This window comes from Galeopterus variegatus, unplaced genomic scaffold (assembly GCF_000696425.1).
Source record: "Galeopterus variegatus unplaced genomic scaffold, G_variegatus-3.0.2 Scaffold5890, whole genome shotgun sequence".
Lineage (NCBI taxonomy): Eukaryota > Metazoa > Chordata > Mammalia > Dermoptera > Cynocephalidae > Galeopterus > Galeopterus variegatus.
Window position 1 is genome coordinate 103,788 of NW_007732001.1, and position 14,284 is coordinate 118,071.

Sequence of the window (14,284 nt, forward strand, 5' to 3'; positions counted from 1 at the left end):
GCACCGAGGGTTGCGGTCCCGTTGCCGGTCCCCGGTCCGGTACGGGGGCAACACTGAGGGTTGCAATCCGTTGCCGGACACGGAAAAAGACAAAAGGCAAAAAAAAAAAAAAAGTTAAACATACACCTACCATATGACTTAGCCCAAGTATTTACCCAAGAAAAAAAAAATTGTGTGCCACCATCATTACAGCTTTTAAAAAAGTTTACAAAGAAAAAGTCTGAAGGGAAATACCCCCAAATTTTAACATCAATTGTATTTTGCTAACCGAGCTTAGGAGTAATTCAGTTTTCTACTATTCCCCATTTTCCAAGTTATTATTAAGCAACTTGAAGCATTTCCATATTTAAAAAAAAAATCACGTAGAAAAAAAATGAAGTCATGTGCACCATAAGTCAGTATGGGTTTACTTTTTTAACAGATAAGTCGGATGTTCTTTAGTTTCCCTTTCTGACAAGATCAGAGGCTACAAAAGAATAAATTGTAGGAGATAATTCTGACAAGATCTCAATTATAAAGTGAATATAGGCAAGGTAAAGAAATAAAGGCTGGAATACTAATAAAACAAGATTAATAGCCAGTTAGTTCTATGTCAACTTCAAGAGAAATATACACCACAATGCTCCAAAGATCTTATCTCCTCAATAAAGCCCAGATAACATTATTCAGTGATTTTATGAAAACACAGAAAGTACACTTGTCAAACCTGCAAATGATAAAAGCTGAGAAAGGTAACAAATACTTCATGTGGCACACTCAGAATCCAAATAAAAGTCAACATGGGAAATATGTGGATCCAAGTCACGTGTGATGCCCCCCCAACTGGAATCAGAAAGAAAATTTTATGAATATCAGAACTGCAACAATCGGATGGACTGCAGAAATAACAAGAGGGGAGGTGGGACACATTTCGCCTACTCAATGAACAAGTTCTTCTAATTTTAAAAAAGTTTTGAATAAGCAAGGTAAAAAAAAGGAGCAAACAAGAGGAAAAGGTGGAGATGTGTTAGTTGACAGTATGCTTCATAAATCAATAAGAAAATTAAGTTTCCCTAAAAGGTAATTTAACTTTAGGTCTCATTAACAGACTTACATAGCATGTAGAAAGAGAAGAAGATAGACCTATTCTGATCTGCAATTCTAAGATCACAAGACATTCAGTTCCTAGTGTCAGCAGGAATATGTATAGAATGAAGAAAGTTCAAGACGGGAGTAATGACCATATAGCCTCCTGCTATATAAACATTGTTAAAAGAAATAGAAAAGGTTACAATATTTATCTACCAGAGACTCAGAGAGACCTGAGAGTTCTGTCTTCCAACTATTAAATAATATTAAAAAGAGAGACTTGATTTATCTTTTTGGTCTCAAGTGATAAATGAGAACCTTTAAACATTCAGCTCCATACAAAAGTAGGAGGAAAAAAGTAACAAACGGCGAGAGCAACTTAAAGACGAAATATGCTTCCTCAGAAGGTAGTGAGTTTCTAATATAGAGATAGGTCAGCTCTGTCCATCAGAAATACAAAGCAAGCCACACACGTAATTTTAGATTTTCTAGTAGCCACATTAAAAAGCAAAAAGAAACAGGTTAAACTAACTGTAAAAATATATTTTCTTTAACTCAATATATCCAAAGTATTATTTCAACATGCAATCAATACAAAATTAATGAGATATTCTATATTATTTTTTCATACTAAATTTCTTCAAAATTCTCTGCATTTTACCCTTACAACACATTTCAATTCAGATTAGTCACAGTTCAAGAGCTCAAGAGCCATATATGCTCATGACTACCATATTGGACAGTTCAGAGTTAGGCAGCCACTTGACTGTAGGGGGAAATAGAGCACTGTTTGCACGATTAGATGAAATGACTTAATACATCTCCAATCCTGAACTCTCATGAAAATATCAGAAGAAAACAGCATATTAAAATAAAGTATCAAGAACATACTCAAAATTTTAAAAGGAATAACTTTATTCCATTTTAATCAAACACTAGTGTACCCTGTGCCCTCACACGACATATATGAACTCTGTATTTTACTGTAGCTTTCTGAACACAACATGGCAATTTTGTAAAATAATCCAAGTTATTTCCAGTAGCTAATATATCTCAAACTAGCTTCTTAAAGACATCAAAATCATTTCTCGTCAAAATATCCAATTCCATGGCTCATAAAATGTTTGACTGGTAATAATCCCAGCACTGCCTGCCTAATAAAAATAAGTAAATATAAATGAAAATAAAACATTGTTACCTGTTCTTTCAAAATTTTCTATAGCTTCCCTGTATTACAACGCCATATAGGAAAATAGAAATTTGATCCCTGGTATGAACTGAATTGTGTCCCATCAAAATTCATATGTTGAGAAGCCCTAACCCCCAGTGTGACCATATTTGGAGATAAGGTCTTGAAGGACGTAATTAAGGTTAACGAGGTCATAATAGGAGGGCCTTAATCCAATAGGACTGATATCCATATAAGAGAGGAAGAAACCAAGAATGAATCTTGTTGATACCTTGATCTTGGACTTCCCGTCTCCAGAACAGCGAAAAATAAATGCCCATTGTTTAAGCCACCCGACCTACGGTATTGTTATGGCAGTCCTGGCAGACTAATGCTGTTCCTAGGAAGGTATTTTAAAAAATGGCATAGCAAACCAAATTATATTAGTATTGAAATGATTAATAAACTATAAATGTTTCTGTATATTTATAAATTTACTCTATAACCAAAGATTTGAAAAGCCTGCCTGGTTGAGCTATTACAGCAATTGAATTAATCTGTTACCTCCAAACTGCAAATTCTAATTTTTTCCATAGCAAAGGTCTTCACCTTCTCATTATAAAAACAACACTCTATCCAAGATCAGTACTATAGACAATGAAGCTAGATATCAGTGGGAATTCAAAAAAGCATGCCACCATCACAATACTGCAATACTACCCTACCAGTAATGTTTATAATATTAAACATAAGTAACCGATAATACACAAAAAATTAACAGTGCATCTATGCTGTTACCTGCTTAAAAGAGTAGTCTTATAGGAGTTCAAGGTAAAGGAAGTATCATCAAGGACTCAAATATGTTGGGAAAAGTTTCCCCGAATGGGTTGTTTTGAGCTGGTCCTTGATGGGACTTCAAGATAAGTAAGAACATCATAAGCAGAGGCAAGAATTCTAGACATAATTCAATCTGAGTAGGAGGAAAGGCCAAATCAAAAAGGCCCTAACATGACTGCCTAAAAGTTTTTAATTAAAGAATATAAGACAATCCTAAGGCAGTATAAGTATAGCTAAAAATCTGAATTCCAGTATCTGCTGTAACTTAGAGCTGTGCTTTGGTGGGTAAGTTATAGAATGATTCTGAGCCTTAGTTTGAGGTAACATCTTTATCAGGTTATTTGTAAGTTATATATGAAATAATTAATATAAAGGATTTGGTACTTTACATATAAAAAATCCAATAAATGACAGCTGTTATAGCAGTTGTGCAATAGATGATAGCTACTACTAAGTAAGGCCTCCCAACTTCTGTCTTGCAGATGAGTGATTCTCAAACCAGGCTGTAATCAGAAGCATCTGGGAAGCTTTTGGTGAAGACAGATACCAGCAAGGGAAAAAAAAAAAAAATGCAGATACCAGGTTCAAACTAGAAGTAGGAAATAAAAATATCGCTGGTAGGGCCCACGAAATAGTATTTTTAACAAGAACCCTAGAAGCCAATAATATAAATAATAGAAAGATATTTAAAGGTTGACAACAGGTAAATTATTTTATAAAAATAGTGCTTTAGGTATAATCTCATGAAGATTTATTAAATGAAGTGGGAAGAGAATGGAAACAATAAGACCAATGAGGAAACTACTCTATGGGAAAGAAGATCCTTTGTTCATCTTGGCTAGCTTCTCATTTGTTAAATGGAATCCACTAGGGACAAACTATACTTAGAATACCCATCTTTCAATTAAAAAGCAATAGAACCTCCCAGCTCTACCCAAAAACTTCCAACACAGATTCAAATAAAAGATGTTTCCATCAAGCATAAACTCCCTATTCCCTGGATATTTCCCTTAGCCCTAGCCAGTTCTAATGTTCATGGTGAATTTATTTCATATACCGTGCTATGTATGCATGTTTGTGCTATATGCAAATTTCTACATTTCCTCCATGTTGACCAAATATTTAACTTTCAAAAAGATAGGGTCCTGCAATTTCTCAGAAAATCTAAAATTATCCCAAACTTTCAAAAGAAGGAGCTATGTCAACGTAATCATCTTTCTAAAAGCACAGCACCATGCTCTAACACAAACGTAGTATTTTTGGTGGGTCTACTTGCCAGCTAAGTCATTCCAGTTATCTTGTTGGCTCACAGTTGAATTAATCATCTCCCTAAAGTAACTCCTAATTGTTCTGTATCAGACCAACCTTTACATTCTAATACAAAACTAGACGGGACTGACTGTTTCTCATACTATCACTAATTTCAACCATTTGTGCCAAGTTCTTATTTCTCCACACTTAAACTAGAGAAATGTTAACTACTTGATTCACCCTTCCTGGCAATGGGTAAGTTATCAGACTACAAGCTGTCCTCCGAACATGTACAGTCTTTGCAAATTATACAATGACCTACTTATTTTCATGTTGGTAGTTCTTTCCATTTGTACATTATTTTATACATGGACAGAATAAGAATCATTCCTACTTAAATTTATTTTCCTTACACCTAGCACATCAATTATATAGAATACACCTGGAAACCAGAAATGTAAATCTAGCTCAATGCTTAACAGAGAGCAGACCCCCAATACAGAAATAAACCAAGAAATAAAAAACTGAGCAACCAAAACACAAAGACTTGTAACAGCCAGCTGGGTAACTACAAACTTCAAGAACAGAAGGCAGGTTCTTGAAACTCCATGAAAAGCAGAAAAATGTCAAAAGCTATCTACAGTTTTGTTTTGTTTTTAAAAAAGGAAGTCATACTGCATTATTTAATAACCCCACACTATACACCATAGCACAAAACCAAATATTACTGACGGTGATTTTAAAATGTCCAGTATATTATACCGAAAGCAGGTAAGCTAATCAGTTTATACACAGCAAACATCTCCCTAGAGTAATATAAGAAATGTAAATTAAAACAATATAAGAAATGTAAGTTAAAGCAAGTTTATGGTACTAACAAAACATCCCAGGAAAACAACAGGAAGGGGGAAGAGGTTTGTTTAAAGATACCCTTTAAAATACTATTTATAATTCTAAAATATTGAAACCATGAAATTTCCCAAAATAATAAAATGGCTAGGCAAATTATAACAATATTGGAATGCCATATAAATATTTAAAATAATCTGCATATAGATTAACATATTAAGTGAATAATACCTTGCTTTTTGTATAAAAATTAAGAGTTTACGAAGTACTTTTATATATTTTGCTTCACAATATATATACACTGGAGGTTCACAACTCTGGCTGTTCATCAGAATTACTTAGAACACTCAAAGTGCAAATTTCTGCACCCCACCTCTCACTTAGTGAATAATTGAGCCTCCAACTGTGTTAAGCATTGGAAACATTTCCAATGTCCTACCAGGGTTTAGAGCCACTAACCACTAGTATACCCCTAATTATGATCGTGAAAAAAATATATGTAATTAAGAAAAAACACAAATTAGCTCACAATAATTGAAATAATTTAATAGTTTTTTCCTTCATGGTTAGTTTGTTTAAATTAAACATAAAAGGAAGTAAGTATATTGATTAAATTACTTTATTATTAAAAACGGTTTAAAATGTTGATATTTGAAAGTATATTCATTAATGGAAAATTTTTCCATGTACAGATCAAACCACATCCCAGAATGCTACATGTAACAAATGATGTAATATCCTGGTTATTTTTGTTTGTTTGGGTGGCTGGCCTGTGGGGAGATCCGAACCCTTGACCTTGGTGTTACAAGGCAGCGCTCTAACCAACTGAGCAAACCAGCCAGCCCTCCTGGTTATTTTTTTAAACAATATTATAAATAGAAAGCACTAACATAAAATTACTATGAGGATTTTGCCTCCTCTTACCGAACCCTTGACCTTGGTGTTACAAGGCAGCGCTCTAACCAACTGAGCAAACCAGCCAGCCCTCCTGGTTATTTTTTTTAACAATATTATAAATAGAAAGCACTAACATAAAATTACTATGAGGATTTTGCCTCCTCTTACACATATAATGAACACACTCAAAATATTTACAGTATTACCTAAAACTGATACACAATACATACCAAAATCTTCCTCAAAAAGAAAAACTCTTTGATTACAATCTGAATGGACAATTTGAATATATATAAGGATACAAAATGTCATTCGTTCAAAGAAACACTAACATAACCCTTAGTTTGAAACAAACGCACTAGGAAATGTACCAGCAGAAATTTAAAATAAGTAAACATTTTAGTACTACCCAAGAAACAGGTGACCTCAGTCTGACTTTGAAGGACATGGAAGTTTCACACATATCACTTTATTCCAATTTCCTTCAACACTGGTCACAAATTGACTTCCTAAACATAAAAATTCAAAGCACAAGTTAATATATTTACAATAATATTAAAATGTTTATTTTCTATCCTAGACGTCTCTCCTATTATTGAGACTCTATAAGACATGCCCACTTAATGTCCCCCAGACCTCTCAATTTCAAGTTTTAAATGACCCATTTCAAGAAATGGTACCTACACATTACCCATTCACTCATGCCATAAAGCTCACATATTCTGGATTCATTACTCATCATTGACATCTTCCCTAATACCTCATAACATTTCCCTTACTGCCATTTGCTAATTGCCCTAGTTCTGTCCATCTTTTAGTCCTAGGACTGTTGCATTAACCTCTACCTTAATTCACTGGCCCCACCTTGGGGCCTGTCCAACCCTCCAGTGAGAATTATCAAAATTCTCACTGTTACCACTCTTCTTTTAAAACCCTTCAATAAAGATTAGAAAAAATCCTTAGCACAGTATGCCAGGACTGCTGACCTCCCTAGCCTCATAATCTGTCACTAACATGATTTCTCAGCCTAGTCTAAATATCCTTCCTCCTCCTCCTCTACCTAGACACTCCTACCCACCTTTAAAGATTCACCGTCTCCAGTTTGGAAAAGGTATCCAGCTCTGTACTCTCGCTGTATGTTCTACATAACTTTAAATCATATCATAAATTATTTACTAAGTACATGCCAGATCTGGAGATACAAAAGTGAACAAAACACAGTCCTTGACTTTAAGACTCAGTGGAGGCAGAAAAGTAAACTGTCAATTGCAACACACTCTGACTTTTTTAAAGCTAACATCTGAGTGCTTATTATATGGCAGGCATCATGCTAAGGATCTGCCGTGTATGATCTAATTTAATTCTCCAATAATCTTATGATTCTCACTTTATGGAGAAGAAAACAAAAATTCTGTTATTTGTTCAAGGTTCAGTTAAGCTTTAAGAGCTGGGATCTTTGCCGTGTATGATCTAATTTAATTCTCCAATAATCTTATGATTCCCACTTTATGTAGAAGAAAACAAAAATTCTGTTATTTGTTCAAGGTTCAGTTAAGCTTTAAGAGCTGGGATCTGAATACAGGTTTGACTCCAGAACCAAAGCTCTTAACCACAATGCATCTATCTCTACTGTTACAACATTCAAATCAGTTTCCCCAGTGCCCAGCACACAGCAAGGTAAAAGATATCTGTTAAATTAATGAACTTGAATGCTGAAGTCCTAAACTAATGACTTAACATCAATATTACCAATATTAACATCAATGTTACAGTAATATAACATTAATACATTACTGATGTAATGACAACATCAATACTACCACTTCAACTGATAGTTCCTTGCTTCAAAGCATTCAAAAGCACTGAGATCCTAACACATGTGAAATGATCAATGTCCCAAGTTACTCATCATATCAGGGTTTGTAATAGCAAAATATTGGAAATAAATGTTTATCAGAGGGGGACCCATTAAACAAATTATAGTCTGTAAATATGCTCTGGTCTAAATGTGTCTCCACAAAACTCATTAAAATTTTAGTATTAATGAGATTAATGGCCTTATAAAAGAGATGCAAGGAAGTTGTTCATCCCTTTTGCCATTTCCGCCACTTGAGGACACAGCAGTTGTTCCCTCCAGAGGAAGTAGCATTTAAGGTGCCATCTTGGAAGCAGAGATTTGGCCCTCATCAGACGCTGAACCTGCCACTGCCAGTGCCTTGATCTTGGACTTCCCAGCCTCCAAAAGAGTGAGAAATACATTTCTCTTCTTTACAAATTACCCAGTCTCAGGTGTTTTTTTTTATAGCACCACAAATGAACTAAGATGCCATATAATGGATTCATGCAGCTATAAAAAAGAAGAATGCTCTGTATGTGCTGATATGGAATAATACAAGACATACTAATTAGAAAAAAAAAACAAGGTAAGCTACCAAAGGTGAGGGCGGAAAGGATACATGTGTCTTCCTTCCATATGCAAAAAATACCTTTGGAAGAACACACAAGAAACTGTTAACAGAGGCTGCCCTGAGAAGTAGAAAACTGGGTGACTTGGGGATAGGAACAGGAAAGAGATTTCACTACATATCTTTTGAATCTTTTGAATTTTGAACCATCTGATTATATACCTATTCAAAAATAAACTCCCAAGGAAATTTTTTAAAAAGCAATTTCAGAAATAAAAACATAAACACTATAAGATCCATGGGATAGGCCACAGCTTTCTTGATTGGGACTGTTTCATAGTATATGGTATTTGTTGGAGTCAAATATTTGTTAAATCAATGAACAAAGTTTACAAAACTTTCAAATTGCTACTGCAGGGATATTTCTTTTTTTTTTTTTTGTCTTTTTCCATGTCCGGCAACGGATCGCAACTCTCAGTGTCGCCCCCGTACCGGACCGGGACCGGCAACGGGATCGCAACCCTCGGTGTTGCTCCCGCGCCTCGCTCAGCCAGTGAGCGGGAACCGGTCTGTATGTGGGATCTGAACCCTCGGGCGGGAGCGCCGCCGCGCTTCCCAAGCAGCGCACTATCCAGTGCGCCACCGGGCCAGCCCCTGCAGGGATATTTCAATTACACTTATAAAGAACAGTAAAACTGGGAAAAAATGGTTTTGATTTTCCCAAAAAAACAGTCAGTCAGAGCCAAAGATTTTCAGGGCCCCATCCCAGGCCTACTGTTTATCAAATTCTGGAACACTACTAGAATCTGTATCCTTTTAAACCGATCAAGGTGATTTTTAAAAATTATTCTTTTAAGTTTTCTGCAAATCTGAAATCTCACATAATAAAGAAATTGGAGGGGGGGGACACTTTAAAAGCTACCCAGAAAAAAACACTTTAAATGAGTCAACTGTGTATATATTATATCTCAATAAAGCTGTTTAAAAAAAAAAAAACTAATCTATGGCTATTAGAAATGAGATCAATGGTTACCTAGAGCAGTAGGGAGATAACTGCAACAGGGCACAAGAAACCCTGGGGTTGTGAAAGTGTTCTGTATCTTGACTGGAATAAAGGCTACAAGATGTATGTGTGTATATATAGAATATGTCAACATTCATTGAAATAAACACTTAAAAACTGTGCATTTTGGTGCCAGCCCGTGGTTCACTTAGGAGACTGTGGTGCTGATAACACCAAGGCCATGGGTTTGGATCCCTATATAGGGATGGCCAGTTAGCTCACTTGGGAGAGCATGGTGCTGACAACACCAAGTCAAGGGTTAAGATACCCTTACCAGTAATCTTTAAAAAAAAAAACAACAACAACTGTGCATTTTACTGTATGAAAGCTATACCTCACTGAAGTTTCTTAATTTGGGAAACATTTGGAAATGCAGAATCCTGAGCCCCTCTCCTACAGATTGTGTATCAGTTGGTCTGTAGTGGGAACCAGTTAATCTGCATTTTTAACTCAAGGCCATGGTTGACCTTTCACATATGGGGTCATCAATTATACTGCAGAAAATACTGACATTGCATAATGTTGTGTGTCTGGTAATTAATGATTACGTTTTGCAAAAATACATTAATTAATGACAAACTTATCAAACAAACAAACAAAAAAACTCCTACCTAGGTGATTCTGATTCCCAAGTTTGGTTAACACAAGTACTAAAAATATTAAGTGACAGGAGTTACAGGAGGAAGAACTACGGAGTAAGACGGTTAAGGAAGACTTCTTCCTTCTTCGCCATCTCCTACAATCCTTCAACGGCCCGTGATAACATCACCTAGTGCAGTGGTTTTCAACTAGGGATGATTCAAGCCCCCAACCCCCCACGTGACATTGGGCAATGTCTGCTGATATTTTTTCATTATCACGACTGGATTATCATGTGCTACTGACATCTCGGTAGGCAGAGACCAGGAATGCTGGCAAACATCCTACGGTGTACAAGACAGCCCCCCCCACAACAAAGAATTGTAAAACCTCAAATGTCAATAGTGCCAAGACTGAAAAACTCTGACCTGGAAACTCACCTCAAATGAAGCTATCACAAGTACTCAGTTGTGACCTCGAGCTAAACTAAACAACAAAATTAACATGCTACATCCTCAGGAGAATCAATTTTTACTTCCAGATTAGTGGGGAAGGAGAATGTAAACGAATATAGAATAAAATGCCAATGTCTCATGATTACTTAAGATTTTTAAAACTTCAAAATAGTGTAAGCAGGAGCAGCTTCAGGCTATACCCCCAATCAGAGGGGATACTTATTTACTATCCTCAGCCTTGTTATCCTCAGCCTTCAAAGTACAGTACTTTTGAAGTTAAGAAACGCTGACCTAAAATAAAGTGGCTAAACTTAAGCATGGCAGAACAAATAGGAACTCATCTTTAGCTACTCCCACTGAGATTTTTTGGGCTGTTTGTTAGTGCAGCATAGTCTGACCCAGAGCTATTCAAAGTTTGGTCTGTACAAGTGAGCCAGTCTGTGAACTGTCTATCAGTTTATGTCAGAGAAGTATAGAAATTGAGAGTACAAAAAGGAAATTGTTACAGCAAAATAATGTTGTCTATTGGATCTAATAATAAAAAGTTAGGGCATTTATTTTATCTTTCTTATTCCATCTTCATTTTTTAAAATATCTGTAGTACTTTTATTATATCTGATAATGATATCCGTCCACGGTGGATTAGAAATAAACAAAAGAAAGACCTTCCTTCATCAGTCTGAGAAGTACTAACCTAACCTATTCTGACTGATACATTTAGTAAGTAGCAAGGCCAGAAAATAAATCTATATCTGGCATCAAAGCCTAAGTCCTTAATCACGGTGGATTAGAAATAAACAAAAGAAAGACCTTCCTTCATCAGTCTGAGAAGTACTAACCTAACCTATTCTGACTGATACATCTAGTAAGTAGCAAGGCCAGAAAATAAATCTATATCTGGCATCAAAGCCTAAGTCCTTAATCATTATAATATATGCTTCCATTATCATTAAGATTTTGAACTCAAACCCCTATGTGTAATCTTTACCTCCAGAAAGCTGAACTGCACCAAGTATGAATCACAAAAACTTTTTGTGTGTTTGGCCTAAGGCCTTCAACACTGAGAGCAAGCCAAGCTGCCACTTTGAACCCTTTTCCCCAGACCCATGCTCATAACTTAGTCTCCAGATCTCTGATGATGCAAGAAGATAAGAGAAAACAAAAACAAAGAAAAAAGCATTTTTCCTCAAGGCCTAGACCAGTCATTGAATGCTATTCTTTATTAAGACCCACCCTGATTTCTACCTGGCTTTGGAGGATAACCTCCTCTCAAGCAAGAGTAGGCCCCCAGATCTGTCTAACCACACTAGGTACAAGAGCACAGAATAAATGATTCCAAAATAAGAAAAGCCACATGGATTTAACAGCCTTTATAAACATATTCCTCAAAGACCTCCAACTCCTACCATGAACTTTATTTTTTTTTATTGAAACATAATTGATTGTACATCAGTGTTCAATATCACTACATGTGTGCAATAAGTGATGCTCAAATTAGGATAAAATTATTATATTCAACATTACATGATGTAATCATTTTTGTGACCCATTACCAATTTCTCACTAAAGTTTAAAAACCATAGCGCACTTTTGGCCACAATCCCTAGTTTAAAAAAAAATATTACATCCAACCCAATACACATTACTTGTAAAACAAAATTTAACACACCTCAAAAATATCTATGCTAAGTGCAATGTCCTGCTATTTTTTTTTTCAAGTATTAGTAGAAATTCACAAAATTGATTGCAAGACCCACTAATGGGCTGCAACCTGCAGTCTGCAAAAATACTGGTGGAGAGTCCAAGAATCTACATTTAACAGTATGCTCTCATCCAGCAAACCAAACCCATAATTAAGCTACCTAAAAATTCTACTCCTTAAAAACACAATTTTTTTACATCACTTTCCATTGTACAATGAACCTCACATCATTTACAGTCCAAACTTAGTACAGAAAAAGAAATATACAAAAATTTTTGTCTCACAACTTAGTAAACTATGTGAACCATTAAAGTTAAAATAAAAAATTTCAATTTCTAATCAAAAACTGAAGATAGCTTATTAAGTCAAAATATGAAGCATGGTTCTCAGCTGGCAATTTACTTAGGTAACAATACTCTATTGGCAGTTCCCAGAATACTCTACAGTGAATATGTGTACCATCAAATTTTAGTAAGTCTGAAACCAAGCTGCTCTACCACTATCATTCTGATTGGTCCCCTCATCTGATCATTCCCCATTACTGAGACCTTAGAAGCTACATATCTAACTCTTCCTCCTTCCACCTTCGTCCCCAGGCTTTGTTGCTGTTATAGCATAACCTTCTAAATTGCTCTAAGGTCTGTCAGGAGTCCTAACTTATCTCAGACTATCATGGTATGGACTTATTTAAGACTCTTTCTATGGAAAAATGTGCAAATCCAAACAACCAATTATATAAAAAATTTCTGAACTGTATCAAATAACCTTACCTCAACATCAAATAAGAATTGTTAAACTAAACTAGAAAAATATATCCTTTCTGTAAGTTAAAATCAACATAACATAAACACATAATAAATTGTTAATCAGGTATGAACTTCAATTCAGTAAGCCTTAAAAGCACAAGTGATATTCTTAATAACTGTACTCACATTAACTGGACCTGGCTTCATCATGTTGTCCCATCACAGAATGACACATGCTACCGTGCAAATCATCTCTGTAACTTCCACACTTTTTCACAGTCCCTCTCAACTCCTATCTCCTCTAGTCCCACCCACTGAACAGCTGGTGGGATGAAAGATTGTTTCCTGCTCCCTTCCCATCTCCCTATCCCTAGCTGTTAGGAGGAATAAGGAATCCAGGCAGCAGTAACTGACTTAGTAATTGTTTATATCCACACTTCAGTGTATCAGTATTCCATAAATTTCATCCCGACCTGTACACTTACAGCCTAAAGAGCTTCCTCCCCAACTTGCCCATAAACTTTAGCAGTTAAAACTGACTATACACTCATCACCTGCATGTACGTAAATATGTAAAACAAGTGAAATGCTTGTGAATCTAGATTATCTGTTCATTTAGGTTCTCAAGAGCACTCAGGAAGATATTCTTCCATTTCATCGAAATAACAAAAGCAAAAAATAATTCTTCAAGTTGAACTATATATAACAATTAACTCGCAAGAATTTAAGTAATAAGTTATTTCAGTAACTAAGCAAACACCTGGAGATCACAAATTCTTTCCTACAACTATAAAAACCGAGATGTGAAACCGTGTACTCTCAAAAAGTAACTTAGCAAATGGAAATGTGTTAGAAAAATTTCAGTTGCTTCTTTCACACTATATACACAGTACGAAATGGAACTCGGGAGTGGAAAATGTGAATGAAATGGCCTGTTCTTTTTCCAAAATGTGGGGGAGGAAAGGAAATGAAAAGACTTCTTAAGAGAATATCTGAGAATACTGAAATATTTTCAAAAATTAATTTCCTTAAACTTCCCCAGTCCGTATCCCCACTCCCTCCCTTTCCGAGGGACCCTTCCCACCCTTTCCACCTCCTGCGGAGGGCGCCCTTCCCGGACGTTCTCCTCCCCCTTTCCCTAAAAATTAAGCCCAAACCCCGCTCCCCGCTCCCGATCCTCCATCCACCGGCCTTCTGGGCTGTGCCCGGGGAAAGGCAGCCCCGAGAGGAGGGGAGGGCTGCTGGGGCTGCTGGGGCTGCAGCC

At 36.0% G+C, this 14,284-nt stretch overlaps 1 protein-coding gene across 1 annotated transcript in view; it reads right to left on the minus strand.

Moving 5' to 3' along the window:
- The window catches only part of LOC103605548 (septin-7-like), a 92,969-nt gene that overhangs the window by 77,469 nt on the left and 1,216 nt on the right, over positions 1-14,284 (minus strand). Inside the window, exon 2 of the mRNA XM_008590163.1 lies at positions 4,267-4,272. Within this exon, the coding sequence (XP_008588385.1) occupies positions 4,267-4,272 (6 nt within the window). The remainder of the gene's footprint in view (positions 1-4,266; positions 4,273-14,284) is intronic.